The 15,609-nt window shown below is 36.9% G+C and overlaps 1 protein-coding gene across 1 annotated transcript in view; it reads left to right on the top strand.

Annotated features, from left to right (window-relative positions):
• Positions 1–15,326, top strand: part of LOC149555242 (uncharacterized) — a 47,192-nt gene extending 31,866 nt beyond the window's left edge. The window contains exons 3-4 of the mRNA XM_089829343.1: positions 13,900–14,109; positions 14,491–15,326. Coding sequence (XP_089685469.1) covers positions 13,900–14,109; positions 14,491–15,197 — 917 coding nt within the window. The 3' untranslated portion in view covers positions 15,198–15,326. The remainder of the gene's footprint in view (positions 1–13,899; positions 14,110–14,490) is intronic.
• Positions 15,327–15,609: the final 283 nt, after the last annotated feature.

The following is a 15,609-nucleotide window of genomic DNA, read 5'->3' as shown; positions in this document are numbered from 1 at the left end:
TAAATCTATTATTAGTTTGAGAAGGTTGTCTACAATTTTTCTCTCACTATGTAATAAGGTGGTTCTCACCTTTTCATAGGCACTAGATTTATTGCTGGCATCGTCTCTCTCCAAAGGTGATCTTATTGGATTGAATGAAAGACAATTCACAAAGAGGCAATGCCCAACCATTACATCATCAACGTCTCTTAATTCATTTTAAAAGGCCCTATCTAATGGGCCTTTCTTGGGGGTGGTGGTTTTGGGTACTACTACATCTTCTTCATCCCTAGAAGCCATAGGTAAGAAGGGATGATTTCTAGTGGTTATTTGAGGGGGTGGTGGTGGTGCTTTGTTTTTTGATTTTTCTTGTTTCCTCGTCGAAACCAACCTATCAACTTCTTCCTATTCTTTTAACATTGCTGCTATTTGAGAAGTTGACAACCCCTTCTTTTATGTCTCTGTGCCCTTACACATATTGATCCCTTTCCCCTAGGGCCTAGAAAATGAAGTTCTACTCGGTAATAAGAGCTTTTATATTGGGTATTATAAAAATTATATTTCCATATAAACCTCCCCCTCCCCATCCTCGCTTGCCGCCCCTCTCGGACATTGTTGAAGTCTTGCTATATACTTCCACAAAGGAGAACCTTTCTCAATTTGAACTTTTTGGGACCCCTCCCCACCCACTAAGCTCTGACTACTCATTGTTGCAATCTATAACAAAAATGAAAAAAGAAAACATATTTTAAAACTTAATAAAAACTAAGAACTTTTCAAAAACATAAAACAAGCTATCAAAAAACTAAAAGAAAGGATGAAATGCATACCTGGAACACTCAACTATGATTCTCGGAAGAATTTGCAACTCCACAATCAATTTCTAACACCTTCTCTTCAAGCTTGCAAAGTGAACACACCCAAATGAGAGAGCAAATGAGTGACAAAATGATTGTGATGTATTCTAATGGGCTCCTTTTAGGGTTTAGAAACTTATAAGACAAAATAATTAATAAATGTGTTTTTAAAAACTTTTTAGCCCCATGGGCCATGGGTCCTTGTGGGTTGCCGGGGGTGCGCGTAGCGTTCGCCCAGGTCCACTTGGGTCCGTGTATACGCAGACCCGCGCAAACTCCCAGTCTAGGGTGTAGACCTACGAGGGCTTGTCATGGACCCAACACAAATTCAGACCCATTAAGAAACCAAACCCAGTTGGTAGGGTCCAAACCCTGCAACCTAGCTCAAACTTTAACTAAACTCCTATCTCTACCCCATGACCTCTTACAACATTTAATGACCTTATAGGTCTTATTGGATTCCAAATGCCCATGTATTGTCCATGGATCACCTTGGGATCCTGATAGTGTTCCTTAGCCTTTAGTTGCTCGTGCACCAAGTCTCTCAACATGACATCCACTATGGCTACTCCCATGATTGGAAAGAGCAACAAGGGCTTTCACCTCAAATTTCTCACCCTCAGAGAAAAATTCATTACAAGGGCTTTCACCTCAAATTTATTTGTCTCAGAGAAAAATCCATTACAAGGGATTTCACCCCAAATTTCTCCTTCAGAGAAAAATGCATTACGAGGGCTTTAACCAAAATTTTTTCCATCTCAGAGAAATATGCATTATAACTCATAATAAGAGCAATTGATTTTGAGATTCCCTCTCAACAGAGCGTCTCTCTTAGAAAGGGCAGAATTTTCACAGCCTTGATTATCACAATAAATTACAGTTAGCTCCAGTGCTTGATCAAACAATGAGCTTTTGAAGCCACACTGCTTCACTGGCTTGCTGATCCACTCCAAAGGACTTGACACTTAATATCTGCAGCTCAAGTTCCCTCTGAATTTCTAACTCGAGACGAAGGAAACTGGAGAGTATTTGCACCCTCAAACCAGACAATGTACTAGACATGCTTTGCTCAATGCAAAGAAAGAATCCACATATTGCAGTCACATCCAAATACAAACCCATTGTCTGTAAATTATTGCCTAGAACTTACACATGATGAATATATAGTGCCTCTATTGATGAGACCTGGCTTCCACTTCAGCAGCTGATATAGTTGTAAAAATAACGCAAATGCTCAATGTGGTGACTGGTGACTCTCTTGATTCTGCTAAGGTTTCCTTAATAATGCTGGCTCAATAAGTCTGAAACTACCCCACTGTAGTGTCTCTTTTCTGCAAAGAATGAACACCATATGTGCAGTTGATCAGCTTGTAGAATTCGATAACATAGTACACCTATATTGTAGAATCACTTTAACAGTATGCAGTGGTAACAGCAGAGATTTAGGACTCATGCTTTCATTGCTAACCATGCACAGGAATGTTATTGCAGAAGTTCACAAGTGCAGGGACTCAAACTCTGTATATGTACAACTGAAACATTAAAACTTTACTAGGTACAGTCTGAGCAGCCTCCACTCTACAACCCAATAGAAATAATGTGTGTCCATCCTAGGTGTTCTGTAAACTCCTCTAACAAACATGGTAAACATTGTTAAGACTCTCCATAGTAAAAATTTGCTGCCTCCTGCTGTAAGCATCTACAGCACAAATATGGCAGTAACATGTATTGTCTGAGAATATATATTCAAGCACTCAAACTTCCCTTATGCACCAACAGATTTATTCTCCAGTCACCAGATATTGCAAACACTTATTCTGACATAGAGATGAGTCTTTGACAAATAAATTTCATGCTCCAAACATAAGCGTGATCAAAATATTCATGGTTACTAGGAGACCCGTCTCCCCCCTAAAAGTGGCGTCTTGGAGACCGAGACGCGTCTTGGAGACTTTTCGCGTCTCCAGAGACCTCAAAAAAGGTTGGAGACTTCATGACGAAGTCTCTTGAAGTCTCCCCGTCTCCTAATCCAAAAAGTGAAGTCTCCCCGAAGTCTCCTGATAAAATATAAATGTAAAATATAATATTAAATAATTTTATATATTTTAGCCCTCATTTAAATGTTTTTAATGCAAAAATCTAAGGTACTATATGAATTTCGTAAAACTGCTTGGTGATGTACGTCACCTACAGGAACACGATACAAGTCTAAGACAACATATTGGAAGCTGTACAGGATTGCAGTAAAGATCCCAAATCACATAAATTTATGCGGCTGAGGAATTAGGGTGCAAAAACTGTTGTTAGTGCATTAGAAGATAGTATTACGTATGTTACAAAAATCTGATATGCAAATGCTTGATAATAGTATTATTCCTCATGAAAACCAAGCATCTATTTGCTGATAAAAACTCAGCGATAACAGTGATAGACTAGAGGTTTTATGTATGTTAACATGAATGTATTTGGTCCCATATTTCTGTTTTTCCAAGAGGATATCATGTTTCAGTTTGATGTATAAGTCGTATTTGTTATTCGTACTTGTTTATCTGCTGTTGGCAATATCCTAGTACCAATATAGGAATCTTTGTTAGTTGAATCTGTGTAACTGGAAAAAAAACACTATTACAAAATGATTTACTCCCTTTTAAACTAAGCAATCCTAACTCTTAGTTAGAAAATAGAAATCCTAAGTGTGTCTCTATGCATGCATCAATGTTGAATAATTCAATAATTTTCACAAATTCTTTGTAGCAATGCCAATTTGTCAGGTTTTAAAATCTATTTCAGTAATGTACTTCTGTATCTGACCGCTTATTATTATTATAATCTTTGACAGTTTGACTCTATAAATCTATTTTAATTTTTAATGTGACAACACTAGTATTATTAATTTGTTATTTACTTTAGTCTTTTAGTCTTATGGTATTACTATTTTGAAATTTTGTATTTACTTTTAGTATTAGACTCTTTAAGTTTAAACTATTAAAAATTTATTTAAAAAAAAAAAAAAAATTGCCGTCTCCAAGTACCCCTGTCTCCTATTTGAAAAATTGCCGTACCAGTACCAGTACCAGTACCAGTACCGGAGACCTCAAAGTCTCCTCGTCTCCCGGTGACCTTGAAAATATTTGATCAATATATTTGGAAGCCGATAAATTCTAGAAGATGGCTCTAAAAAATCATAAAGTTTGAAACCTTATCACCCCCAGTGATAAAACTTGGTTGAAATAATTAATCATATTATTCACGAAAACATTCAATTCTCTCCAAATGCAATCCTTTATTTGTTGGGCCAACTCAATAGTCTAATGCCTTGGATATCAAGGTCGTCTAGATACCCAATGGCAATAGCAATTAAATTTTTTTTTTTCTCCGCTGAATATATATATATATATATATCAGGCTCACTCATACGCCAAACTGCTTAATATTCACTTAGTTACCAGTTCAGGTTCGCGGAAGGGTTCAGATATTGTTATTATTACAATAATAGATAGTTTCTATTATCTCTGTCGAGTATCTAATGGTTATCTATTGTAATCTTTTGTAAATATTAGAATGTTTTTAATATTTAGTTTTCTATTTCTAGAATAGAATGTTTCTATTCTTTACAATTATTTCTTAAGGAAACATCGTTTAGTCTCTTGTATAAATTGATCTTCTGATCTCTATGAATAACAAACAATTTCCAGTGACTTCATAATATGGTATCAAAGCCAACACTCTAAATTTTTTCCAAAATAATTATAATTTCTTGGTTGAAATTATCTGCCTTTTAATTTCAAAATTAGTTACATGCATATTTGCTTCCAACTCTCTATAATCCGACTAGGGTTTCCATTCTGAGAGATTTGAATCCGCCGGCTTCTGGTTCAATTCTGCAATCCATTTCTGTTGAGATCCGTCTGTTTTTTCTGCACATTTATGCCATTTTTTGTGGTTTTTTTGCAGCAAGGCCATTTTTGTTCAAAACCGTAATTTTCTATTCTAGATCATTTTTTTTAACAGATTCTTGGTGGGTTTTTTGAGACCTCAACAGGGTTGTTTGATTTTTCCGAGTGCCTTGATTTTCGTGCCTCAATTTTCAAGCCAGCAGATCCAGAAATCGACAACATATTCTTTCTAGGTTTTTCGTCTTCTGGGTTATCCTTCAAATTTTTTGGGTCTTCCGTTTTTTTGCCTCAAGGAATGTGCCTTCACAGATTTTCATTGAAAAACGTGCTATGGCATTTTTGACTAATATTTTGCTCTAGGGAAATCAAAAGTTCAATGGACGCCATTATGGCATGTGGAAACAATGGATGCTGACCATCTTCGAATATGGCAACAACGATAAGGTGGTTCTGGTTCTCAGTAGTCTTCTAAGCATAGGTCCTCTGCTCCAGCTTCAAAAGGCTCCAGGAAAAAAAACATTCCATGCAACTATTGCCACAAGTTTGGGCAAATGAAGATTGAATGTCAGAAGCGCTTAGCTGCCCTATCTAAGCAATCTGGGTTGCAACTCATAGCTAACAGTGCGGAGCACTCTGAGCAGACAAAATATGCCATTTACGCTTTTTGACAGCTTCATGCTCTGGATAGTTAACCATTAAAGGAGGGTATTACTATAATAGATAGTTTCTATTATTGCTGCTTAGTATCTAATCTTCTACAAATATTCGAATGTTTCTAATATTTAGTTTTCTGTTTCTCGAATAGAATGTTTCTATTCTTTACGATTGTATCTCAAGGTAACATCGTTTAGTCTCTTGTATAAATTGATCTTTTGATCTCTATTAATAACAAGCAAATATTTTCCAATTACTTCGTAATAGATATGAGAACTTGGTACATGGGTTCATGATTATTATTTTTCATTATGGTTCATATGTGTGTGTATATACACACACACACACACACATTATATGTACCGAAAAAAAGAGAAATATACATAATTTTAACACTAAATCATTTCAAAGTATGAATCTATGATGCTTGATCATTGTTCAATGCCAAATGTCAAAGATAAGCATTATAAATCTAAATACTTGAAATATCAATTCTGCTTTGTGAAAGGTATTTGGCACTCTGCAATCAAATGCAGTCACCTCACATCACGCTGGCAAGATGGAGAGAGCAAAGTGAGAAAAATTGAAAAAAATTGTTTTTGGAGGAATGAATCCTGGCTGGACCCAGTACGAACCATTTCAGGAACACAAACCTGGTTTGCACCTGGACCCTGTTTGAGGGTCCAGGGTGCGAACCTGGTAACTCAGAATTTTCATTTCCTAAACTTTCACATGCTGCTACCAGAGTACTTAAATCTATAGCTTACAAATTTGCTATGGAACTCCACACAGAAAGTACTTAGAATGTTGAGGGTCTGTTTGAGGGTCCAGGGTGCAAACCTGGTAACTCAGAATTTTCAAATTTGCTATGGAACTCCACACAGAAAGTACTTAGAATATTGATCCCCTCACAATTTTCTTAGTTTTGAAGTAAAGGATTAAAGAAAATACGTGTTGAGATTCAATTCTTACAAATTTAGCACCATTGTAGACTCCATTGCAAATATTGAGTGTTTCTGTCAATTCCTGAAGGTTTCTATCTCCTGAAATTTGCTAAAGCTTCCAGTCAATTATCAAATTTGAATAATGTCTCAACATTCAAGAAACTCCATTGCAAATATTGAGTGTTTCTGTCAATTCCTGAAGGTTTCTATCTCCTGAAATTTGCTAAAGCTTCCAGTCAATTATCAAATTTGAATAATGTCTCAACATTCAAGAACCTAAAGATTTCGACGAGACTCCATTATTATCTGTCTGCTCTCTCCAGACCAAATCTGCTTTGATACCATGTTGATTTTTTAAACAGAATAGTACAAAACAAAGAGCAGAAAACTCAAACAAAAAACGCACAAGAGTTATCCTTGGAAAGGCCTCCAACTTCAGGGGAAAAACTCAGCCACACCAAAGCAATACTTTATTGAACAATAATGATAGTCAGAGTACAATGCTCAAAAGCTATGAAATCATATACTTGACACAGATTCATTTGTTCGCTGTATTCACTGCTAAAAGAAATCACAGTCAAATAGTCACCAAAGGAACATCGGTTATCTGCTCAGATAGATGCCTACAGAAAAGAGAAAGGAATATGAATGGTGCTGTATACTTCTGATTTCATAACCATCTCAGAAACAAGAAAATATAACTGTCACTCAGTTTGCACGGTACATACCATACTGGGCTTCAGTTCACGGTCGCAAGAAATGAAAGACTGTTCATGTTATGTTGACATGACACGTAGACAACCTGCCGTGATCTTTTAATGACACGACTCTTCAAGGATGACAGTGACTCTTCAAATGCTGCTGTGACTCTTCAAAGGTGTAACTCTACATCTTTCTTGAATCATCCATCTTTCTTAAGTGTCCGTCTTCAATGTCAGAGTAATTTCATAACACAGAAACAATCATTGCAGGTATATCAGATAGCTCCTCTAGCTACCAATCTTCAACAATGAGTAGATGGCTGTGATGGCCGATGCATCAAGAAGGGAAGACCTTTGGAGTTGCTTTCAATCTCCATGTGTAATCTACAACACTCTAACTTTGCATCCTCCTCTAGATTTTTACAAAAGCTAATTCTTTATGTGAAAGAACCAAGAAATGAGATCAAACCCTAGTGTATCTCCCTCTGATTTCACTTTTGCATATATGACACATATGCACCCAACTTCCACTTGAATTTTTTCTTCATGACATCAATTGGATGAACAAGGCAAAGAAGAGGTATTTGGGTTAAAAGGGCCTCGTACAAAGTCCTTCAAGACAACACAAAGGATTTCAAATTTGTTAGGTGCATGTTGTGGTTCACCCTCAGCACACTCACTACCACTCCCAATTGCAACTTCTTTCCCTTGTCATTCTTCATCGCTATCCCCACTGCTACTGGTGCTGTTCATGTTTAATGAGTGTAATGCAAGCACAAAATACTGAAATATAACGAAAAATTTGTAAAACGAAACAAAATATGAATGAATGGACTCACCTTCAATGCTGCAACTCTTGCAAATGCTCCTTGAAGCCTTTCTGTTGCCTCCTTTTTTTTTCTCTTCTTCAAACCCTGCTACATCTAAGTTCTTGCTCCTTTCTTGTTTTCTTCAAAATGAAAACAAAATGAATGAGAGAATGAACATAGAAGTCACCTTTAGACTTCAGTCTTTTTATAGTTGCATTAAAGTGTGGGGGCCCACATTTAGAAAAATATTTGCAAATTAATCAAAGATTGGCGTCACTTTTTAGTTGTTGCTGGGGACGAATGTCTATCCTTGGGATGGTCTAGAAATGTCTTGGACATCCCAATTCGTATCAAGGATGGCCAAACGTTTTTGGTACCCGAGTTTCAAAAACCATTTTCAGTTTTCTTCCTTATTCAGGAATGGATTGTAATGCTTCTAGTTGTCAAGACCTCAAAACCATTTCTATTTCTGAAATGCGTTGATTTTTGGTGGAAACACATCCCTAAGTACCATTGATAATAGATGATGCTTAAATGAATGCTCATATTAGAATATATGATGTCCTTGATTATCTGCAACCCTCCTTGAAAAGGAAAGGGCCTGAGGTGTAAGAGAGGGACGTGAGGGACTATTGAGGAGGTTGTCCTAGTAGGACTGTTGCGGTCTAGGACAAGAAGTTAGTCACTAAGTCAAGTCATCTCTTATAGTCTCTTCCTGATTCCACATGGTGCCAACTTTTTGTAGGGGGACAAGATATGATTGGAGAATAGATACAAGCTGCTAAACAAAGCTAATGTGATATACATTCCCTCTTAGTCTTAGTTTTAGAAATGGCTTTGGGTGGACCTATCATGTCTCTTCCCCCAATATGTTTGTAACCTAAGTATATAATGCAGCGACTAACCCCAATGATTACACACCCACACATTAATGCATATGAACAATAATTTGTCTATAAACCTCCCTCATGATAGAAAGGAGGTGTAAGGGAGAGAGGAATCATGAGGATTGCCATCTAGGTAGGTGCCTTGGGTGGATGTCCATGTTGTTTGCCACGATGGCCAAAGTTCTGCTCTTGGGCTTAGATACTACAATCAAGAATCCTGCTTCACAACCTTCTTTTTGACTCTATAATGATGGCTACTAATCCTTGAGAGATGAAGTGTGGGTAGGGAAAGTAGGCACAAGCATCCCACTGTTGGTTTATGGTGATTGATTAGTCAAGTATTGTACACGTGCAACATATTGTGGGGTTGGAGACATCGACCCAAATTTCGTTTTGGGGGTTAATTCATCAAGCATTTTTGGGTTGACTCGTCAAGCATTTTGAGGTTGACTCGTCAAGCATTTCCCTAGGTTGACTCGTCAAGTATGTTTTAGGGTTTACTTGTTAACCAACATTGGTAAATTGCCTAAAGGGCTATAAATAAGTAGTGGTGTAATGTAAAATGGATTAGACTATTATTGACTCTTCGTTGGATAATAAGATTAGACCTTGGTTGGTGGACGTAGCCCAAGATTGAGTGAATTGTGTTAAATCTTTGTCTTCTGTTATACTTACGTGTGCTTTATTCCTTTGCATTATTGGTTATATTTGCATGTAATTGCCATATTTCTGTCTTCTAATTCTAACACCCACTTGGTATGGATCCCAGGTGGATGTCCATGTTGCTTACAACCGAGGCCAAAGTTTTGCCCTTGGGCTTAGTGTGGGATGGTTTTGGGCGGACTTATCATGCTTCTTCTCTAATTTGTTGAAATGATGCCATAGATATTATATGAATATCATGCGTTATAGACTAACCCAAATAATTGATATGTGTGTGTGCATGCATATGCTTCTTATGAGTACTAGATCCAAATCTAAGATCATACTATTTGAAGAGATCTTTTACTTGGCAAGATGTAACCCTAACCCTAATTTGTTTGTTTGTGATTCTAGGGTAAAATTCTAGGGCAGATTAGGAAGGAGGTGACAAAAGTTTAGATACATGGACCTCACATAATGTAAGTCAATATGGCACACAAGACAAAGCTTAGTCTAACTAAGCGTAGGAGATAATTGAGATTCATGTTTGAAACAACCACAATCGACATATTTATTTTACAATATGTCCTTGCATGGATATAGAAGAGCTTAAAGGGAGTGCTGCTCACACTATTTGTGAATGGAGAAGGCTATATTGAATCAAGCCAAAGTTTGCATTTAAATAGAATTAGGGAAGATTTTGGAGTTTATTGTCTCTATGTTAAACACTTGTGACTGCATGTCGCTAGTACTTATTACTTTAAAGAAGGAAATTACTTCGATTCACATGTTGGTTTTAGATGTCTTCATGTAGGTATAATAAAGAATCAAGATCTATTTCTGTACCCTTGATTGATTCTTCTAAAGGGAGTAGAAGGGCACAAAATGTGTTTATTTTGGCTTCATCCAGAATAACATTGTTTTCAGAAGGATAGACTTGAGACAACTTTTGTTGTAGGAAATAGTTTACAAGCATATGGTGCAATATATTGACAATTTTTTAGCAGAGAACACTGCTCATTATTTACCATATACTTATGAAGTTCAAACTTCAAAATTTTGACAAAATCAAAATCATTATCATGCCAAAGAATTTACCAGTCATAAAAGCTTCCTCTTGTGCTTTGACCTCCATCATGGTGGGCTCCCTCATTACCCCCTTGGCCATCGGCCATATTAATGCGTATGACTATAATGATTGTGAACTATTCAAGCACAATGGATTGCTGTGCTGAAGCATTTAAATTATGTCCCCTTTGAGATACAAGAACCCTGTAAAATTGTCTTATAGTGATTGATGATTTTTTTTTTTTTTATAACCCTTTGGCTTTCAATGTCCACGAGTCAGAACACAGCATTTTCGTCCCTCACCTCTCCTTCCCCATATGGTTTGTCCACATTGAAAGAGTGCAGAATTGCACAGAAGGCTGTTAACTGTGATTTTATTTGAATCCATCTTTTTTGTCACTAAGAAACATGACTGGTGCTGGTTAGGTTGATTCTGAATGACTAACTGAAAGCATCCTCCTTGATGGCGAAGAGAACAAACTCAGTAGCTGTTAACGAGTTTTTGTGGAGACTCACCCCTGAATTGCAAACAAGGATCTCTGCATATGGATGCATGGTTCTCTATTAACTATGTTTACTTGCTGGACAAATGAGGTGGCCCTCTTATGGGAAACCTTTGAAGGGTCCTCTGATGCTGCTAAAGGATTTTGGAGATGGTGGCTACACAAGGGTAGGCTAGTGCTACACTGAGGGCCTTGATTAAGTAATAGATTCGGCTTGCTCCTTTATGATGAGTGCAGGGGTGAGGCAGCTTGAACAAAGGTTTGATTTGCTATTCACTTTCCAATTTTCATTTCTATATTTTGAAATTTGCTAGAGGTAGCAGCAAATAAAAGTGGGGACCAATAACAGGCTAAGTTTTTGCTAAATCTCTCTCACTCAATCTCTTCTTGTACTCTTCTTTGTGCCTATGGTAAAATCTTCTGCAGCTTCCCTACTTCCCTTGTTGAGAGGGATGGCTAGGGGCCTCAAGAACCTTGATAACTTGTCCAAGGGAATGAAAGAGCTCAAGTTGGGGTTTAGATGTCAGTGAGGTTGTATAGGCATATATTTTGCAGGTAAAGGACACATTGAGTAGGTGGAATGTCACAATTCCTCTCTCAATAGCCTAGGGAGGGGAAAACTGGCTCCTAGTCCAGATGGTGTGAGGAGAGAGGGTAGCGCGAGGTTTAAAGAAGGTGAAAAAGAAACAAGAGGGAGAGTTATTAATAAAGGAGAAAATTACGCCAAAGGGGTGAACAAAAGAAAAATAGTCAGCAAAGGGAAAAAAACAGTGGAAATTAAAAAGGAATGAAAAATAATAATCCATATGGACTGTGGAATTATAATCTTTCTTAAATGAAGAGATGGTCAAGTTATGTCAGCAGGTAGAGGGGAAAAGGCAAAGGTTTTGTTTGGGTAAAAATTGCAATTAAGCCAATGGATGCAGATGTTATAGGATAGTTAAATGGTGCCTGGTGGTGAACTCAGGGGTGGCGCCATGGTGATTGTAGCTGGCCCTCCTTCCTCTTCTTGATCATGCTGTTTGTGTTGATGTCAGCTTTTGCCATGGGTTGCATGGCTAAGAGGGTACTTATGTTGCATATTTTTCTTGAAACTATGGGTACCACTTCCATTTCTACAGTGATAGTCCATTGGAGATCGAGTGGTAAAGCCCCAGTAGGGGGCTAAACTAGACCTATGACGATGCAATCACTGTTTTGTTATCATTTTGCTTAAGGAATGCACAGATATTTCCTTTTTTGTTGTCGTCTGCAACGTTAAAGCTGCTTGTCTAGGCTAGGAACTGTGGAGACATTTGCATGTTTAAGGCTAGGACCTATAGGGACACTTTTATAACCATGCTTATTGTTTTGGGGATGGTCTCGAATAAAAATCCCTCCATCTTAAAAAAGATATGAAGCCTATTTTATATGTACCTTAAACCATCTTGTGAAACATTGGTAAAAATGCTTGAGATTGGATCTTCTTTCTTAACTTTGTATATGGTGATGTCATGAATCCAAGTAAACTTAATCTTTACAGGCCACTGTGTTTGGACGAACAGATTTTCTCTTTAAAGACACCCATACCCTCATTCTCCTTTGGATGGGGGTTCTCTTCTTGATGCTGATGGGTATAGCGAGACATCACTCTGCTACCAATGCTGAGGACATTTTCTAGCTTGGATGAGGTTATTACAATTTTGGAAGCCTTTTAAAGCTATAACAGTAATGATATATAGATTCATACCCAAAATCTACGAAGAGGCATTTGTTCAGTCTTCAAGTAAAAAGGAAATTGCATGGAATAAGATAGCTAGGCTGGAAGCATTTTTGCTAAATTAGCTAACATTTCAGTGGAATCTCCATACTTCAATTTGTAGGTGGCTGAAAAGACTAAAACTACACATAGATGAATGTGTTGCTCCTGTGGGACCCGATTCGTATAAAATTCCATAATTACTAGATCCCTTGTTACTTTATTTATGTCAAGATGTTTGTCAGTTATTGTCCACTTTTACAATGCTTTCGCCAATCAGATCAATTCAAATTATTGTCATGAGATTGACACCCTCTTAATTTATACATTGTTTGTAATTCCACACATCCTGAAAGGTACAGACATAGGAAATCCAGAATTTATTTGTATTTGAGAACATGAAACTCAAAGATACATATGTAATTTATGGTCATAACTGAAGGAACCATTATTGACAATATGGATCAATCTTATTTGTCATCTAGAAAACCCATTCATGGCTAGCCTAAGAAGATAAAATGAGATGACGAGCTACATAATATGTATAGTCCTTGAAAGGGGACATTGTGATTGGAGATTTCAAGATCTGGTTACAACTCTTGAATGCCAAATGCTGTCTAGTTTAGTATGTTCACCTTAGCTTCATCTTATATTGCATTATAGCTTGATAAATAGATTTGCAGAGATCATTTAATACCAATGTCACAGCAGCCCAACAAACACACTGGGATATGAATAATTTCCCTTGAATATTTGCTGCTAATGCTGCCAGCTGGTGGTAGCTTTCATGTGAAAGCTCTTCCCTATCTTATGTCCGCTGTTTGCAATTGTGCTAGTGTGAACAACTGTTATCTTTGATCCAGCATCAGCTATCTTCTTACCAGTATTGTTTTTTGACTGGCTTTGGATCTACAATGTATCGCCATACAGCAAGTTTCCATTGTTCAATGCCCCCATATATAATTTGAATTCTTGATATGGAGACCAAGATAGAAGTTATTTTAGTATTGTGTTTGAACTTTGAACTGATCTTACATGGTTCTACTCAAGGATAATGTTCCGCAATCACCTTAATAATGACCATTGCAATACCAATATGTTATGTATATTCAAAGGCTTTTTCATCTGCATTTTGGATATTTAGTGTTTTATGAGATATTGTATTGTTTAAAATCATTTTGCTAATATCTTTATTTATATCTTAAATCATGTTGGGTGCAGCTGGATTTTTTTGGAGTAGCCAGCAACCGAACCTGGCAACTGGGCAGGAAAATATTAAAGCATTTTGTGATTCACTTTGTGGATTCCTTTTACTTTGTCATGGGAGTACTGTTGGTGCAGGACCTACTCTTCGCAATGCTATACAATTGTCTGCAAAGCAAGTTGTAGATTCAAGCCTCCAATTTCTAAACAAGGCCATCGCTGTAAGTGGTAAGCACTGCGTTTCCTTAACAAAATCCACTGGAAAGATGAAATACAAAACATATAAGAAAAAATACATATTATGCCTAATTCATAGTATGACTGTATTGTATTTAGAAACAGTTTTTTGTTCCTATGATTTTTATATAAACAAATGTTGCAACTTAGTGCATATCCAATGCACAATTATTTTTTATTGCTTTAAAAGACCTTTTATTTTACATTAGTTGAGTTGTTTTTACAAAACGATTTAGAGCAGCATGCTATACATCGAATGTTTCAGCAGATGATATCATCACATTATTCTGAAACAGGTCTTACACTCTTTTTTGTTGAACACTGAATTTCTTTTTGTTCTGATATCCTCTAATATACTCTTTGGAATGATAGGAGCACAAGAAGCAGAACGGAAAACAGTAATACCACAACTTGTTGGATGTGTGTGGGAAGCATCCAATAGTCTTGACAAGACACCAACCTCCAACAGTATAGCAGTTGGAAGGAACTTGGCACAGGTTGCAGTATCAGTAAAGGATGTCATTCGAGAAATGGGGGAACTTAAAGAGTCTGAGGTTCTTTTAGAAAATGGATTGGCAAGTGCCATATCTGAGATCAGAATAGATGATGTTGAAGGTCAGTCTGATGCAGAGTCAACTTGCAGCCTTGAAATTGATGATACACTGTCACCGGAAGAGATGAAGATTGCAAAATCAGTTAAGGATTTTGTTTATTTCATTCTTGTAGTTTTAAAAGAGCTCCTATATGCTATTAGTGGCATTTCACAGCGCTTAAAGGAGAATGACTTAATTTATTTGCACCCTCTTGAAAGAATATCTGACCTTTGTCAAGAAATGAGCATTCAAGTTGATGAGCTTGGAGCTTGTTGCTATCCTCCCCAGGAGGTTCAAAAGATAAGGGCTTCTACACAAAAAATTTGTGATTTCATTCATGGCCTTCATTTGGAGCTTCAGAAAATGGATGGTTCTTCATTGGAGGGATTTATGTTAGCAACTGGGAAGCTGGAAAATTCTTTTGTTGCCTTGAAAACAATTTTAGATGCTTCTGATTGTGGAAAAGAAGAGGGGAAAACTAACTAGCAGATTAAAGTTTTAGGATCATGTCACCCCTTTGCAAAGCATGTGGATGCGATTCTGTAAAGCTGAATTGTGTGCCTGAATTAAGACTGATTATGAAATGTGAGGAAGCTGTTTAAATAGGTTGCATTATTTTTTTGGTGTAAGTGAGTTCATTTCTAGTAGCATCTTTTGTACAAGCTTGATTGTGTATTTTGTTCAGCCAGTCCATGTAGCACTGTAAACTAATAGGTCAAATTCATCCTTTGGTTTGCATGGCCCATATTAAGATAGTCCTTATTCTGATAATTGATGCATTTATGACAATCTAAGAAAACAATCAGTTGTTATTCTGAAAGGCTATGGTCAACATAAAGTTTTTGCCTTCGACTATTTCAAAAACAGTTAAGTAAACCAGAACATTATTGAAAACGAT

The sequence above is a fragment of the Cupressus sempervirens genome, chromosome 5, assembly GCF_028749045.1.
Source record: "Cupressus sempervirens isolate cs-2001-9-10 chromosome 5, ASM2874904v1, whole genome shotgun sequence".
NCBI lineage: Eukaryota > Viridiplantae > Streptophyta > Pinopsida > Cupressales > Cupressaceae > Cupressus > Cupressus sempervirens.
This window is presented reverse-complemented; position numbering and strand designations above follow the sequence as displayed.